This window comes from Lacerta agilis, chromosome 2 (assembly GCF_009819535.1).
Source record: "Lacerta agilis isolate rLacAgi1 chromosome 2, rLacAgi1.pri, whole genome shotgun sequence".
Lineage (NCBI taxonomy): Eukaryota > Metazoa > Chordata > Lepidosauria > Squamata > Lacertidae > Lacerta > Lacerta agilis.
The window spans coordinates 30,003,744-30,019,913 of record NC_046313.1 but is presented as its reverse complement, the minus strand read 5'-3'; the positions used below and the strand labels follow the sequence as shown (position 1 = coordinate 30,019,913).

Below are 16,170 nucleotides of genomic sequence, written 5' to 3'. Positions count from 1 at the left end.
CCAATGGGATAGATCCTTATCTCCACCACCTCCCACAGGCCACGTTTGACAGGAAGGTGAGGCTATGAAAGCCCAGCTGATAGTTGGCGCAGGCCAAATGGCCAGGCCTGGTGGACTACATTAGGCCCGTGGGCCAGGGGTTTCCCACCTCTGCCTTAAGTCTTCTTGATGCGATAGGGTGCCGAGGTGTTTGTGTGTTTTGCTAAAACCAACCCATCCATCCTATAGCCTCCTGGGCTGCCCACACTTCCCAAAAGCCCTTGGGAGGACCTCAAAACGTGGGCAGCCTGGTAAAGCTGGTAAGCGCCTGAGACGGGGCTTCCTGTATCTGTAATGTGGCTCCGAGAATCTCCACAGGCAGCCTCCAGCACTGCTCTTACTTTGAGGTCCTCCCCAGAGCTTTTAGGAATGCAGCACAAGGATTATTTTTATGTGAACGCATAGGCACATTCCTTGGCCAGCTTTTAACGCTATGAAGCCTTAACATGAGTGATAAACCCCCAGAAGTCCCCTCTTCTTCCTGGGTGATTTATTTTTGCCTGAGTAAACCATGAGGGTGGCAGTGGGGAGATGTATCAGCAGAGCTTTAGTATCTCGATGCCTCCTGTATTTTAGTGTGTGGCCTATAAGGAGGCATCTCGGGTCCCTGCTTATGGGCTTCCCAGGATGCTGTTGTGCTCAGGTCCTGCCTTTTGTCTTGCCTTAGGCATCAGGTTGACGACCGTGAGAACAGGATGCTGCATTAGATGGACCTTTGGCCTGGTTCTCAAACTTAATCTGTTCCTGAAGTCCGTTCCAAAACCAAAGCATGCCTTCCCATAGAAAGTAATGCAAACTGGATTAATCCGTTCCAGGCTTTTAAAAACAACCCCTAAAACAGCAATTTAACATGAATTTTACTATCTAACGAGACCATAAAAGGAAGCAATAAACAATATTCTGCAGTGCAGTCACACAATCAATCAATCAATCAGTAGCTGAACTGGGTTCCACACAGTCACAAAAACAAAAACAAAAAAAGAGCCGAAGAAACAAAAACGCAAAGTAAATAGCAAAAACAGACAGACCTCAAAACGGAAGTGTGGCACTCAAATTGGAAGCGCAACACTCAAAATAGAGCACGTTTGGCTTCCGAAAAAAGTTCACAAACTGGAACACATACTTCCGGGTTTGCAGTGTTTGGGTTCCAAGTTGTTTGAGTACCAAGGCGTTTGAGAACCAAGGTACCACAGTACTATACAAAAAGAACAGAATACAAATGTGTGTGAGGCCGCAAGAAGAGCCCTGCTGAGTCAGGCCCAAGGCCCACCTAGTCTGGCATCCTGTTCTCACAGTGGCCAAGCCGATGCCCATAGGAGGCCCGAGAGAGCAGGATTCGAACACAGGAGCGTTCTCCCCGCTCGTGATTCCCTGAAACTGGCACCCAGAGGCATACTGTCCCCAGCATTGGAGGTAGAACATGGCCATCGTGACTAGCAGCCATCAAAAGACCTTATCCTCTGCAAGGGAGATAAAGAGAAAGAACAGTGTGCTATATTCTAAGATAGGCTTCCAGGAGCTGTCCAGCACAACTGACTGTAAGGGAAATGTGGTCTGAAGTAGCTGCTCTTGCGCTGAACGCTGGGCTCTCTCGGGCACCACTGGGGTTGAGGAGCAAATCCTGCCCTGCCCTGTACCTGGAGCTGTTTGCTGCTGCCCTGTTCCCGCCTCTGCTGCTGCTGCTCCACCTCTCCTTCGCCTTCGCGGAGAAGGATTAAAAGCACTGACCCACTTTGGAGCTTTGAAAGCGCCGTGTCGGCAGCAGGGAGCCGAGCCCGCCGTTGCCAGTGCTAATAAATTACTCCCTTTCCCAACAGCTGTATCAGCTTTTTGTTCCCTGCAACCTATACGTGTTCTGGGAGGGGCCCCAAGATAGATGATGAACCAGCGGAGGAGGCCTGTGGAAGGGGAGCATGATCGAATCAAACAGCATGGAAATTAAATTCCATTCTCACCGTTTAATTCAATTTACTCTTAACTGCAGCAAAGAGCTTTGGAAGGAAAAGCTGTGATTGTCAGCAGCTCTTTCTCTATTTGTCTTCCATGAAATGAATAGGGGGAGGGAAAGGGATGTTGCTCTCCCCCCTTGAGTATTTTCCCTGGATGGCTGGACCTTAGGGGGGTCGCGGACCCCCTCTTCACTCTGTGGTCACTGACTCTCATTTCCTCCCCTGACTGCTTCAGTGACATGCTGCCACCACCTGCTGGCCGTCCGGAGGAGCAGCAGTGACTTTGCTGTGAAAGGAAGACCAGGCCAAATTGCTTACTCAAAAGTCATAAACAAGGTGCAGTCAGCCCACCCACCCACGAAACATAACGTGGAAGCTTCAGATGGTGGGTTGCACTGGCAGCGGACTCCACAGCATGCGGCTGAATCGCGTGCAGGATTCAAACATGCCTGCAATGAATCAGAAGATTAAGGATGGGGTGTGATCACAGTGAGACTTGGGCCAAGGCACGTCACTCTAAACAACTGCATGTGCAGAGATGAAGCGCTTCCTAAGTTTTTGTGCCACTAAATGGACAAATTGGGATCTCCAGTGGTGCTACATGCGATCACCACTGGGCTTGCCTTTGTCATTCAAGACTGACCTTGGAATCAGCCAATGGCTCTCTCTCTCTGCAGATCACCCCTCTTTCTTCCACCACTGTCTGGTTTAAATAAGACCCTCTCTTTCTCCAACAGCTTCTCTTGGCATATCTGCCTCCTCTGTGGGGCTTCTGAGATTCCCTCCACTATAGTCCTACTTTTGGGGGAGACTACGGGTGGAAGGAGTGTGGCAGCCATCTTTTCTGTGACGATGCCTGGCTTTTTTTCTTGATAACGTGCTCTCCATCCTTCTGAGTACCTCCACATCATAGGCTCCCACCCACCCCCGCTACCGAATTTGACTTCAGCAACTGGGAGATTCTCAGAGGGCATCATCTGGCTCTCCATTTGCATGGTCAATGTTTTCACCATATTGTCCAATCAACATAGCATGAATGCTATGTATCATATGAATACAGTTGGATCAGACCAATGGTCCCTCTAATCCAGGACTGTATGTTGTCTCCTGATGTGGCCAACCAGATGAGCCCAAGAAGCCTGCAAGCAGAGCAAAACGCAGACAAGTCATCTCCACATTCTTCTCTCCCCTCCCACAACCCCCTCATCAATTCCTCAGAAGTGCATAGTTCAATCATTGCCAACAGAGAAAAAATACAGATGCCATGAACTCTTCGTTTCCCAGTTTTTGTAGTAATTTGGTGTAGCGGCCAAGAATACCAGCATTGGTACCATCCTCAGTAATAGCATAAGAAAAGATAGAACCAGGGCACAGATTCCTTCAGGCGAAGAGCAAACTAGTTCTAACTGATCTGGGTAAAGGCTTGGCTCAGAATGGAATCCCCCAGGATTTTCACGAACATCACAAACTCAGCTCCGTGTCTGGTCTCTTCACTGCTGATTTCATTTTGTGGGAATTCAGCAGCCAAAAGGACACAACAACAACAGTTGGGTACCATGTCACAGTCTATGTTGCTAACTGCCCACATGCCACCAGGTAGCCACGTTGGCCTGAATTTTAATGTTCAAGTAGGAAGAGTGTAAAGAAAAATACTGTGGATGTGATGGCATCCAGGAGTGATGCTAGGGCACATGAGCAATCGAAGTGAGCAACTGGAACTGCAGAGTGGGGCAGTTTGAAAGTATTCGAGGCATGCTGAGAACTTTGGCCAGCTTAGCATTACAGAATATCACAGGGCGGTGACCCCAAAACAGGCACTTTCTGCCATTGCCCCCTGCACTCTGGAATGCCCTTCCCTCTTGCCTTATGCGAAACACCATCCAGAAGTTGCTTCAGACATCTTGTAAAGACTTGTCTTATTGCCCAGGCTTTCCCTGACCCATAGAATTGGACCCTCTTATTACTAGATCTCTGATGTTTTTAAAATCTCTCTTCTTATGATACTGTTTTTATGGTTGCATTTATGGTTACACTAACTTAGAGATTTTAAAGGTCAAGCGGCTGAGAAATGCCTTTAAATATATAAATAAACAAACTGAGCTGTCCCGCTATTCCAGTGTCATTAGGCGTTACCCTCTCTGGGATAGGTGACTGAGCACTTTCCAGCAAAGCCTGTGAACGAAAGTGGGTGAAAGTGTAACCTGAGGCAAGGGAACGGCATGAAAAGGAGAGCAGTAGCAGCTGTTGTTGCCCAGTCTAGGAAGAACCGATCCTCCTTTTGTGCAAAGGCTGCGGTGCAAATTTAAGGAAGATGTCTTCGTTTTCTTTTTGCAACTCCATTGATCTTCCCCCCCCCCCAGAGATGGGCTTGCTTGTGTAGGCAAATCAAACATATATATATATATATATATCAGCATGTTACTTGACATCCTTACTTGCACTGTAGGAGCAAGGTGCTGGTGGCTAAGCCTGCCTGGGTGAATGTAACTGATTTGGTCATTATAGTAATTAATGCCTAACAAAACAATGTAGCAGCATCTTGCTTGGAGTGGAAAGAAAACAGTCAATTCTAAGGTGCAAAGGAGAAGTCAACTTTGCTTCAGACAGCCTGTGTTGGAAAGATGACTGGGGTTTTTTCCCCCAACGCTGGGACAGCATGGGAGGGTGGAACTGCGTGTCACACCTCAGCCTTGTGTCCTCAAAGCCCAGCTGCTGCATCTCCTCTGCAGATTGGGAACAAGAAGGGATGGCGTCCGCCAGTGAAGTGGCAGATGCAAAGGGAGCACTGAGCCTTTTTGTCACCTGGGATGGTGCTTTTCTCCCCCCACCTGCATTCTTCATTAAAATTGCACTCATCAGGCCCCAATTGGCAGATGGGGAGGCATGCCCGGGCTTTGAAGTGAAACACACAGTATGTAATTCCACTCCCAAGTTGGGACTGCCAGAGGTCTTCCTAGCCAGGGGTGCAGCTCTCTATCCTTTTGACGTGCTGGGTGCGGATGGTCAAGCCCAGGGTTTCTAGATGTCATGCCAAAAAATATTTGGGACAGAAGTGTTGATGGTAGGGGACTTCACGACTTCTCCAGCTTGAGAAAAATACAAAAGCAATGAAAACAATTAAAATGGAGGCTCAAGTGGCCTCAGCAGCATGAAGTGCCTTCCATTGGCTTCAGCTGGTGGCCCAGCTATGCCCCTGTCTGGCCAGAGATAGCCTAACTTCTGTTGTCTATTCCCTGGTAGTCTGTAGGTTGGATTACTGCAGTGCATTGTACATGGGGCTGAAACCTCAGCTGGTGCAGAACTCAGTAGCCCAGTTGCTGACAAAATAAAAAGAAGCCTGACATGTCAAAAGAAAGAAGTATTATACATATAGAGGAGTCAAGCCCCATACTGTACTATATTTTTGCAGTATGGCTTTTAAAATATATTTAAGATAAACATATTTTTACACACTCATATGCACTGTTGCATGTATTTGTTTATGTGGCAGGTTACTTTAGGAAACCTGTAGCGTACACGTGTATATTATCTGAATCATAATGCATACTGCATATGAGAATGATTTGTATTTTTAGTGGAATGCTTGCTTCCCAGTGGTGGGTACTTGCTTCCCATTTAGATTCAGGAGTTAGATGGGAATTTGGGGGGGGGGAATCCATGCAGATAAGCTTAACCGAGATTTTTAGGCAGTTCCATTCCTATCTCTTTCTCCTGGCTTGGGCCCCTCTGCTCTGATTTCTGGGCTCAGCCCTTGATGCCTGGCTCATCTCTGACAGCTGCCTACTCCTGAGCCTTGGCAGAAAACGGCATGTTTTGTTTTCCTTGAAAAGTGCCTCATGTTTGGGGTGATTTTTGACATCATTTGTAAGACAGATGCGTGTTGCCTGGCAGTGCTGCTCTCCTCGGTGCCATTCTCCCCTCCCTCCTTTTCCCCCACAGCCCCACGGCCTCGCTTGCCATCATCCTAATGGTCACGGTGACCCAAGCCCATGATGATCTCATGGACACCGGTGAACAAAACCACTTGGGTCACCCATCACCACAACCAATCAGATTAAAGGTCGGCGTGACAGCAAACGAAGCTGAGGTCAGCGAGGGCGAAGAAGAACGAAAATGGCGCCGAGGAGAAGCAGCCCTCCAAGGGAATAAAAAAAGTGCTGAACAACATTGAAACAACATGAATAATCTGTCAGAGGATTTCTTTCCCCTCTGCACACAATAATTTGCTTTGCTGCATGGCTTTGCTACTTCAGAAGTGCGTATTGAAACCAGGGGGAGTTCAGTGCCTCTCTATTCCAGATGTGATGTGTCCCTCCAAATGACAGATTTTAGGGGGGTCCCACTGTTGGAAAGGGAAGGCAGTGTCACACCCCATTCCGACACAAAAATGAAAAAGGCAGGCAGTGGGCAGCTTTAGGCTGGAGTTTGCTTTCTGGTTTATTATTCCCTGCCCTGCTAATGGCCTATGGGTAATTATGGAGGATTTCATTATCTCCTTTGTCCACCAAGTGCTAATGCTCTGGCTTTCCTTTATCCTGCCTGAACAAGAGGACCTCAGGGAGACTGCAAAAAAAAAATATTTTAAAAAATGAATTAATGAATTTCTGATTGGACATGAATTGGTAATTAATCACCCCTGGAATTCAAGATAAAGCAAATGAGGGAGAGTGACAGTTTATAAAAAAAGAAAAGAAAGACAAATATGGCCAGTTTGTGCAGGGTGTGTGTCTGTTGTCACTCTTGAAGATGCTCTGAATGCACCAGGGAGGTCATGTGGGCGAAACAGGAGGAATCTTTACGAAGGTTCCTCTTCCTGGTTTAGGTGGATCCAAGTACAATAAAATAGATGGTTTGTGTTGTAAGTAGGAGAATCTTTTGGGGGTGGGATGAAGGGGACTCTGCCACTTCCCAAGGAGTAGATGTAACTGAGCCAGGAATTTGCCAACATATGGAGGGGGGGGGGATATAGTGGGAAAGCAAAGAGTGAGTGGCAGGGGGAGCCACTGAAGGCATTGGTGCTTATCCAGGGAATCTTTGGGATGCTGGGGAATGTTTATGTGTATGAAGTAACATTTTCTGGCATGCAGTTGACCAGACAGTTTTGGTTAGGAATGCTGCCTTACTCAGAAGCTGCATCAGGTTTTATGCATGGTAGACACTGTCTGAAAATGAAAGGCATTTTGACATAGATATAGATATATGTTGAGGCAACATATGCAATTGCCGACCTGGGTAGCAAAGGGTTGCAGTCTTACCTGTAAACATATGTTGGATGTTTTAAGGCACTTGCTGTAACCACGTGTGAAATGAATTGGTGTTAAGCGTGCCTTGGCACATGCAAGCGTGGCCATCTTTGAACGAGACCTGTTTGGTGGCTTCCCTGAATGGCTTTCCCAGACAGGGGAAAGTGAACAGCTCCATGTCAGATACCGGGTGCACTGGATTGGCCCCTCTGATGGCAACTGATTTCCCAGGCTAGGAGGATTATGGGCCCTGGTGTGAACGTGCCAGCTGAAACAGTCCATAATCACCTCTGACTAGCATTCCCAGTGGCTCAGGAAGTTGGTGTCTCTTCCATAAGATCCCAGTTTGAGCTCAGCAGTGCGTCACAGAAATGGCATATTTGCCTTTCCCCCAGGGTGTTGATGTGGGGAATACTGTTTCTAGGAGGCTTGGTCAGTCACCCTCTATTTAATACCCTCCATGTGTATGAGAGTGTGTGCAAATTGTCTGGCTTTCACACAGTCCAGAGAACCCTTTTTTCTCTTTCTATGTCACCGATAGTGTGATACAGTAATTTCACCACACTGATGATTTCACCCTTTCCTGTTCATTTCCTTCTTCCCTTATAAATCAATCACTCTGTGTGTGTGTGTGTGTGTGTGTGTGAGAGAGAGAGAGAGAGAGAGAGAGAGAGAGAGAGAGAGAGAGAGAGAGAAGGGTCCATTGTCCTGTAATGACAGAAGTATTTAGTGTATCTTCTACCTTGTTTCATTCCAGCACACCCTGCCCTGTTTTACACCTTGAACAAAGGTAGATGATCCTTGCTCTTGACAAGCTTCATCCCCCATGCACTTTCCATTAACGCCCAGGACCCAGGGGAGCTAATAATAATTTCTGTATTGTAAAAATTAATTAGTGCTGCAGCCATTCATTTCTCAGGCACGATTAGAGCGTTCCTAACAGGGGTGACCCAATGCGACAGGAGGCTGCTGCAGCTTTGATCTGGCCTAGAAAACACCCCAAGAGCCCACTTTGAAATGTTTGTGGAGAGAAAAATCAGAACAGGGAGAAGGACGCTGGGGCATTTTCCAGGAGCGAAACGAATATAATGAAAAGGAGGCCCTAAGCAGAATGAAGACTGGCAAGCAGAGGAGAGCCTTGCACTAAGGAAAGGGCATTTAGGTAGGCAGTCAGGTGTAGCCAAGTTACAGTGCACGTATAATTACAAGGGGAAAGATGGGGGAGGAAAATGCCTAGGCATTTAAAAGGTAAGGGGGGGGGACCTCTTTGTGTGGTGAGAAAGAGGGAAGGGGCTACCCCACCTGGTGGGGCAGCTTGTCTGCCCACTTCCCACTCTGCACTGGCATGCTTGACACCCTCTGCTGATGCAGACTGAGAAGGAGCATCTTCCCTTTGGACCACTATGGGCTTATGTTACAGCAGGCCCAACTAGGAAGCAACTAGCACTTCTCCTGTCTCCCCACCTGACTATGGGCAATAAGGCCCTGGGTATCAAAATGAAAGGTTTTTCCTTCTGCTCCTGGTCACCCTGAGCATCCCTGTACCAAGAGCAATTTTTAAGAGGTTGGGAGAAGCGAGACAATCTGTTTTGAACACATTCCAAGGAAAACCTAATCTGTCAAGCTATAATAGTTTAATAGAACCTCCATGTTCAGAGTAAGTTGCTGGGGGTATACAGATGGGAGGAGGGGATTCTTGCTTGTGGGTTTCCCGGAGGCTTCTGGCCGGATGCTCTTGATGCATCCTCAGTCTGATCCAGCAGGGTGCTTCCTATTCTGGAGCCACCAGTGTGATGCCCACAAGCACCAATGGGCCCACTAGTACTTTCTGTGCCACCCATGAAAGGTCTGCACAAACACCCCCTTGGGGGGAGGGAACCCTGCAATCCCCTGTTCACTGTTCCTTCCTGCTCAGTTTCTGTTTGGACAGGTTTGGCTTTTCCTTTTTAAAAAAATATATATTTTATTTTCCATTTTTTATATTTACATGCAAGACAACACCTTAAACATGCCCACATTTCATTTGATGCCAGGAACGGGCAACCGTGCTTCCTTCCATTCTGATCTTCTATTCTCTCTGTGAGTGAGCACGGCATTGACTGGTGCCTTTCCACCCCACCCCACCCACGGTTGATGTGTGAGGAGGGGATGCCTGAGCTATTTTGTGGTCGGTTTTTTTTGGCTCTTTTCGATGTGGCAGACGTTGTGTGTTATGCCATTCCCCTATAACAGTGATGTCGTGTTATGCCACACCCCCATGGCAGACATTCCTCAAATTGCCACGAGTGCCCACTGGCCCCAAAAGGTTGATGTCCCCTCTTCTAAAGTGTCAGCCATTTCTCCTCAATCTGTTCTGGGTGCTTTTAAGTGGTGGTGATGGGGGGGGAGGTGGGGGGGGGAGGCAGGCCCAGAGTTGCTCAAAAGTCCCTGTCAATCACTTCCAGGGTTCAACAGTCATAATGCCTCTGCAAGCGAGAGTCTGTTTCACTCCTGACCAACTTCATCGATACTTTTGGCCTGCTGTGATGGGCTTCTGTGCTAAAGGCAGCATGAGATGTGGCACGGGCATTTTGAGCGAATGAGAAAAAGCCTAGTGATTCAAAGCCGACACATTCAAGGCATGGATGAGAAAAAGCCAATGCAGTGGTACCCCTGGTTGCGAACGGGATCCGTTCCGGAGGCCCGTTTGTAACATGAAAAGAGCGCAACCTGAAGTGCTGAATCTGCGCATGTGCACGGCGCAATTTGGTGCTTCTGCGCATGTGTGAAGCGCCGAACCAGGAAGTAACCTGTTCCGGTATTTCCGGTTTGGTGTGTTCGTATCCCATGGCGAACGCAACCCACAGCGAACGCAACCAGAGGTATGACTGTACAAGGCCTCGTCATTCCCTCCCTGTTCCCCCAGAGGATGCTTCGGGTGGACCAAGTTCGTAGGAGCTTTTTATTCCAGTTTGGCTCTCGTGTGTCCTTTGGCTGGTGCCAGCCTCCATTTCATCGTGGTATCTCCCTGTTCTCCATTCACATGAATTCTGACCCTCTGGGAGCTACACATTCAGCATGCATGAGGAAAGGTCCCCTACATGTATGCTTAGCTCCTCTACCCAATCGGGAACCCTGCTTGGTGCACACAGCCCCTTTCCCTAATGCTAAATGTGCAGCTGTGCGGGGAGCATGACCCACACTTGCATTGGTGTGGGAGAGACCCACTGGCCACACTTGTAGCTCATCACATGGCATTGAATGCACAGCAGGGTTCATCCGGACATTATCCCGTGAAACTAGTTTGTGTCAGACTCATTCTTTGGGTGTAGAGAGAGAGAGAAAGAGAGAGAGAGAGAGAGAGAGAGAGAGAGAGAGAGAGAGAGAGAGAAGGGCCTGCAATTTAGCTGCTTGTGCCAGCGTGACATTCAGCTCCTCGCATGATCTTGCTGCAATCTGGCACCAGGGGAGCAGAGAGCTGGCTAGAATTTGGGATAGGCCTGGGCTTGAGCTCCAGATCCAACGTGCAGGAAGCTGGCATGCTGCAAAAGTGATTAATGCAGTTTGAGTTCAATTAGAGCGGCGTGTTTGAAGCCTGCTGGGCAAGCGGGGGTGGCAGCAGCATGATTCTGTTGATCACAGCTTAGTTGTGGCACAGATGGGGCTGAACGGGCAGAGGGTGGCAGGAGGAGAGGAGGGGAGGGGGGAAACACAGGCTCTCTTCCCTGCAAACGGCTTCACAGCGCAGTGCACAGCCCCAAGTCCCGAGCGACAAGGAGTTGGACAAGGAGAGACTCACTTAAATAAGTCACACCTGCACAGCTCCTCATGTCCAGAACACACACGAGCCAGTCGGGATGCCTTGTGTTTGTTTACGCAGCCGGGCTGCTGGGTTGTTAACGGAAGGTGTCATTTCTGGTTTGCTATTCAGGGTAACAGTTTCTCCTCTGGCTTCATTTCACGAATCTCGGTTTGTCACCACGGATCTGGGTGTGACAAACTCAGGGTGGGTTCCTGTCCTTGGTACCTTAGGCAAGAGACAGGTGTGACACACCTTGGATAGTCTGTATTACAAAAAGGATATTCTGCTCCTCCACATTTCTTCGCAGCAGGCTTGGTGGAGAGACTGTGGTATTGCTTACGCTGCGTATTCCCCGGAGTTGTCAACAGGAAAGAGGGAGAAGCTGCTGATTCTTCCATGTTTTCTTTTCATGCAATGTCAGAATTTCCCCAGAATGACTGGAAAGGATCTAGAAGGAATCTGATCGAAATGCCTGCACGGAGGCAGGACCCACCACCCCAAATATTCTTATCGGAGTTGCTTACACACAAGCTGTTCAGTCTGGAGTTACCACCCTTGGTTCACTTAGATTTTATGCAGAATCCATATGCATTCCAGTGTTTTCTGTGTTCCTGCTCTCTGCATATATGATTTGAGGCTACCGTTTTCACTTGCAGCACCAGCCTGTTGGATGTGTGTAGCCAAATCAGAACTGAGACCTTTTAGGGCTGCTCAGTATTTAAGTAGAAGTTTCCTCCTAGTGGCTTCTGCTTCCAATTGCTTTCTGTTCAGCATGTCCTTTGCCCCATAATCATTTCTTGTTCCCTTCAGGGGTGGGGAGGAAGCAGGCTTTAATTAATGACCTTTTATTTTTTTCGGTCACTTTTTTAACCGTAAAAGGGCGTAATTTTGCAATTCCGAAAAATAAAGGAAAATAATGAAAGGAAACCTGTCATTGAAGTCTAAAACACCCCCCACCCCACCCCAAAAAATAGACTGACTGATGTTGCAAGCAGGGAGCTTGGAATTGAAGGGGACTTTTGCTGAATGGGGACAACTTCTGAGTAAACTTTATAGACAGAGCTTAGCAATGGAAATGGGCATTTTGGGTAATACAGCGCTACATTAAGCGTCTTGTGGAATGGCCACCTTAATTGTGCTTCCAGCTGATTTTGAGCCCTAGTTTGCCAGCAACCCAGACTAATCCATATAATCAAGATTATAATGTGTCACAAGCAGGAGAGGCCAAGGTGCGCCATTCCAGAGATACAAATGGAGCAAAGAAAAAAAAAGCCCTGGAGAGTTAATTTCTAAACATATATTAAAAAAAATATATCTATATGGTGCTTTTCTTGGCAAAGCCCAAGCAAAGCAACTTACAAGCAATTAAAACTACAAGTATTTTTTTTTAAAAAAAACAACCAATATTGCTAAAACTTAGAATAAAACAGATTTGCAATGTCGAAAACAAACCCAGACATCCAATAATATTTAACTCAGCTGACCCAGATGGCTCCCAGAAGCCACATGTGCTGCACATGTCAGAAAACTGCAGGCAGGGCAGGGGGAACGGGAGGACAGATGGAATAAGCCACCAGTTTAACCCTGGGTCTCCGAAACTTTGCTGGATATTTGAGCAAGGCCCCGGTGCCTAGGAAAGGGAGCAGATTGCGTCGTCTTTAACACTCACCTTAGCCTGTGGGTCTTCCTCATTGTCTCTCCCATTTCAGGTGCTGATTCTCGCAGATGGGGACACCAAGGGGTTCCTGTACCGTCACCTTGGCTTCCTTTCCTCTCTGGAGAAGAAAGATGGAAAAGCCACAGCTTACCTTTGTGAGAACTTTGCCTGCTCCTTGCCCGTCACCTCCAGCCAGGAGCTACGCCGCCTGCTGCTGCCCTGAGCTGCCTCCCCTGGTAGCTTTTGTGCTTCAATGGACATGAGGAGAGAGAGCCCTGCTTGGACCTCGCAATAAAGTCTCCTTTGAATAAAGCCAGGTTGGGCCCACTTCAACCCACCTGTTTCCATTTGAATAGCATCTCCCCCCGCCCCCATGTTCAGTATTGGTCAAGTTTGTTTGCCGTTAGGGGCAACCAGTCTGCAGGGCTGGGGAACCTTGTAGGTCGTCCAGCAGTTGTTGGATTCCAACTCGCATCAGCCCCAGCCAGCATGGCCAGTGGGTTAGGGATGATGGGACCTGGATCCAGCAGCATCTAGAGGCCCACAGCCTCTCCTTCTCATCTGCAGGGTTTACTTTTAGCCTTGCAGAGGAAGTTCATCAAGGCCCTAACTTTCCTCACAGCTCAGGTTATTAAGGTTTCAAGGTTAAAGGGCCATCTTGCCAGTGAGATACCCCAAGGCTGTTTTCGGCACTGTTGTGGAGTGACACTCACTGTATATTTTGTTAAGCTACTTTGAAGATGGAGGCCTGACCTTGCAACATGTTAGTGTGAATGGGTGAAGTAAAGCACATGGACCAAGATTCCAAATTGTGTACATGGTACATAATTAGAGGAGACTACATGGCTGCATCAGGGACGCAGGTGGCGCTGTGGTCTAAACCACTGAGCCTAGGGCTTGCCGATCAGAAGGTCAGCGGTTCGAATCCCCGCGACAGGGTGAGCTCCCGTTGCTTGGTCCCAGCTCCTGCCAACCTAGCAGTTCGAAAGCACGTCAAAGTGCAAGTAGATAAATAGGTACCTCTCTGGCGGGAAGGTAAACAGTGTTTCCGTGCGCTGCTCTGGTTTGTCAGAAGCAGCTTAGTCATGCTGGCCACATGACCCGGAAGCTGTACACCGGCTCCCTCAGCCAATAAAGCGAGATGAGTGCCGCAACCCAGAGTCGTCCGCGACTGGACCTAATGGTCAGGGGTCCCTTTACCTTTACCTTTACATGGCTGCATAGCCCCAAGTTTAGTCCCATAAGATAGAATCCAGAGCTTGGCCTTCATTTTTAATAAAGCAAGTTTCTAGCTCTCATATATTTGAAGGGGAAAACAAAAATGGACAGTGTTTTCTTGTTTATATACTCAAATGTTCCATTGGGCAACAAGGGCGCTGTTCCCTTCCCCATGCACTTGCATGTACGGCATTCCTTTCCCAGCTTGCCTATACTTACTTCACCCTACACCAGTCCATGAGCTGCCAGCAGATTTCCGAAATTCATTGTAAATACGCTTCACAGCTCTAATCAGTTGGGAGAAAACACATGTATATTGGTTAGCTTCATTTGCAGAATTCGGGGCTGTTAAGTTTATCAACCATGCCTCTCTCTCTTCGTTTGCACACTCTGAAATTAAGGACTTGTGGGTTTGCTTCCCTGTACTCTGTGGAGTATAGCATGAAGAGAACAATCTCACATAGCTGGCGAGCATTGGCACCCGTGATTGGGACATGCAAGGAAGAGGCTGCCTACAAATGGCATCGCTGACAAGCCTCTCTTAAACCTTCTGCTTCCTGCACTTCCTTTCCTGTGCTTAAGCCGCGAACCTTCTGGTCTCCAGTGGCTCAACATGGGGTCACGCATATGATTCAAGAAGGCACCTCTCAACACCAGCGAATTGTGCTGTCAGGGAAGGTGGGGAGCGCTGCTGATAGTGTTTTTCAGTGTAACAAGATAATTGGCTCCTAATGAAAAGCCACATTGCTATGCCTTTGGACGGGCAATTCTCCCAAGTGCCTCGGAGGCCCTCGCAAGTTGCCAGCTCCCCACTGGTGACGAAGGAGACATTTCAACCAGAAACCCTAGAAATAGAGCCAGAACAGACTGACACCTGAAGCCAAGAAGCTCTGCTCTTGGGCAGAGTGGCATTTGCTGCTGCTCTGGCTGCTCCCTATGGCCGCACCAGGGCAGCACAGGCTGAATTATTCAACATGCTCTCCTTCTGTTGTGAAGCTGGATGTGCCCTTCAAACCACAGTGCTCTCTCCCCCCCCCCACCCTTGAATCTTATATCGGGTATGCAGGAGTCACCAAGAGTCAGTCTGCCTGTGTCACATGAATGAGGTGTGCTGTGGGGGGGGGGCACTGAGCGTCACTTTATGGAGTGAAACAGGCTATTTTGGGATGCTTTCAGCCCAATGCAGAACTGCTCCATGTTAAAGACCTTGTTGGAAACGTGGAGTTCATCTGAGTTGATTTCTGACAGTCTGAACATTTTCATCTCTGTTAAATGTGCAATAGCTGCTCAGTTAGAGAGCAGTCCTGCAGGAGTAGGGACCTTGTGGCCGTCCACATGTTGTTGGAATACAGCTCCCATCATCCTTAGCCATTGCGATGCTGGCTAGGGCTGATGGGAGTTGGAGTAAAATAAATCTGAAGGGCCAAAGATTCCCTTTTCCCTGTAGTAGGGCTACCTCCACATCGTCCCACATTTGAGGGAAGGGACTTCCCAAGACACATAAGCCCCCTAATTCAGCAGAGCATTAGCTAAATTAGACCAATTTACATATGGAAGGACCCCTATTTGGTTATGATATTTGGCCTGGCTCTACCACCCTCCTGTATAATTTAGGGTTGCCATATTTCAAAAAGTAAAAACAAGGACGCCTCGAAAATTGTTGAGCTTTTTTATTATTATTAATGTTTATTAGTTTTCCAAATTTTAACAAATTGATCCAAATTATCTACGGTAAATTTAATACAGGTTGTTTTTTTTTGTTTTTTTTAAATAATTAGGTTTCCTGCTCCTGTTACAAACGTATGTCCAATTGCTTCCTGATGTTGCCACTTCATTCTTTAATTGTTGAGCTTTTTAAAGGAAAAAATCTTAGGTTGAGCCTAAGATCCAGGACAAAGCGCCACCTTTTGGAAATTCCCCAAGACATCAATTCCACCTTTGAAATCATGGTAATGTCCGGACTTAGTGGCCCCAGTGTAATTGGTTGGTTCTAGGTGGTTACGTCCTCTCAGGTACAGTAATTAGTCTTGAAGCAAGGGCAGAATGGTTAAATCCCCTCTGGGACTGAGCACCTAATTCAGGATTCTTTGTCTTAGAGATAGTTGACAGCAGCTGCAGCAGGGGTATGCCACCTGCAGCCCTAGGTCCTAATTCCTCATAACCCTTGATTTAATTTCGTGTAGGTGGCAATGAGGGGGAAGTAGCGGGGAAAGGGTAGCAGGAAGAGTGATGAGTGGCAGGAAGAGAAAATGTATGGTCCCCCCAAGTGCTATTTTTCTAGAA

General features: G+C 47.8%; 1 protein-coding gene across 3 annotated transcripts in view; it reads left to right on the top strand.

Moving 5' to 3' along the window:
* The window catches only part of SPATA20 (spermatogenesis associated 20), a 41,641-nt gene extending 28,639 nt beyond the window's left edge, over positions 1-13,002 (top strand). For all 3 annotated transcript variants that reach the window (XM_033139213.1, XM_033139212.1, XM_033139214.1), the window contains one exon: positions 12,722-13,002. In XM_033139213.1, the coding sequence (XP_032995104.1) occupies positions 12,722-12,892 (171 nt within the window). In that variant the 3' untranslated portion in view covers positions 12,893-13,002. The remainder of the gene's footprint in view (positions 1-12,721) is intronic.
* The last annotated feature ends 3,168 nt before the right edge of the window (positions 13,003-16,170 follow it).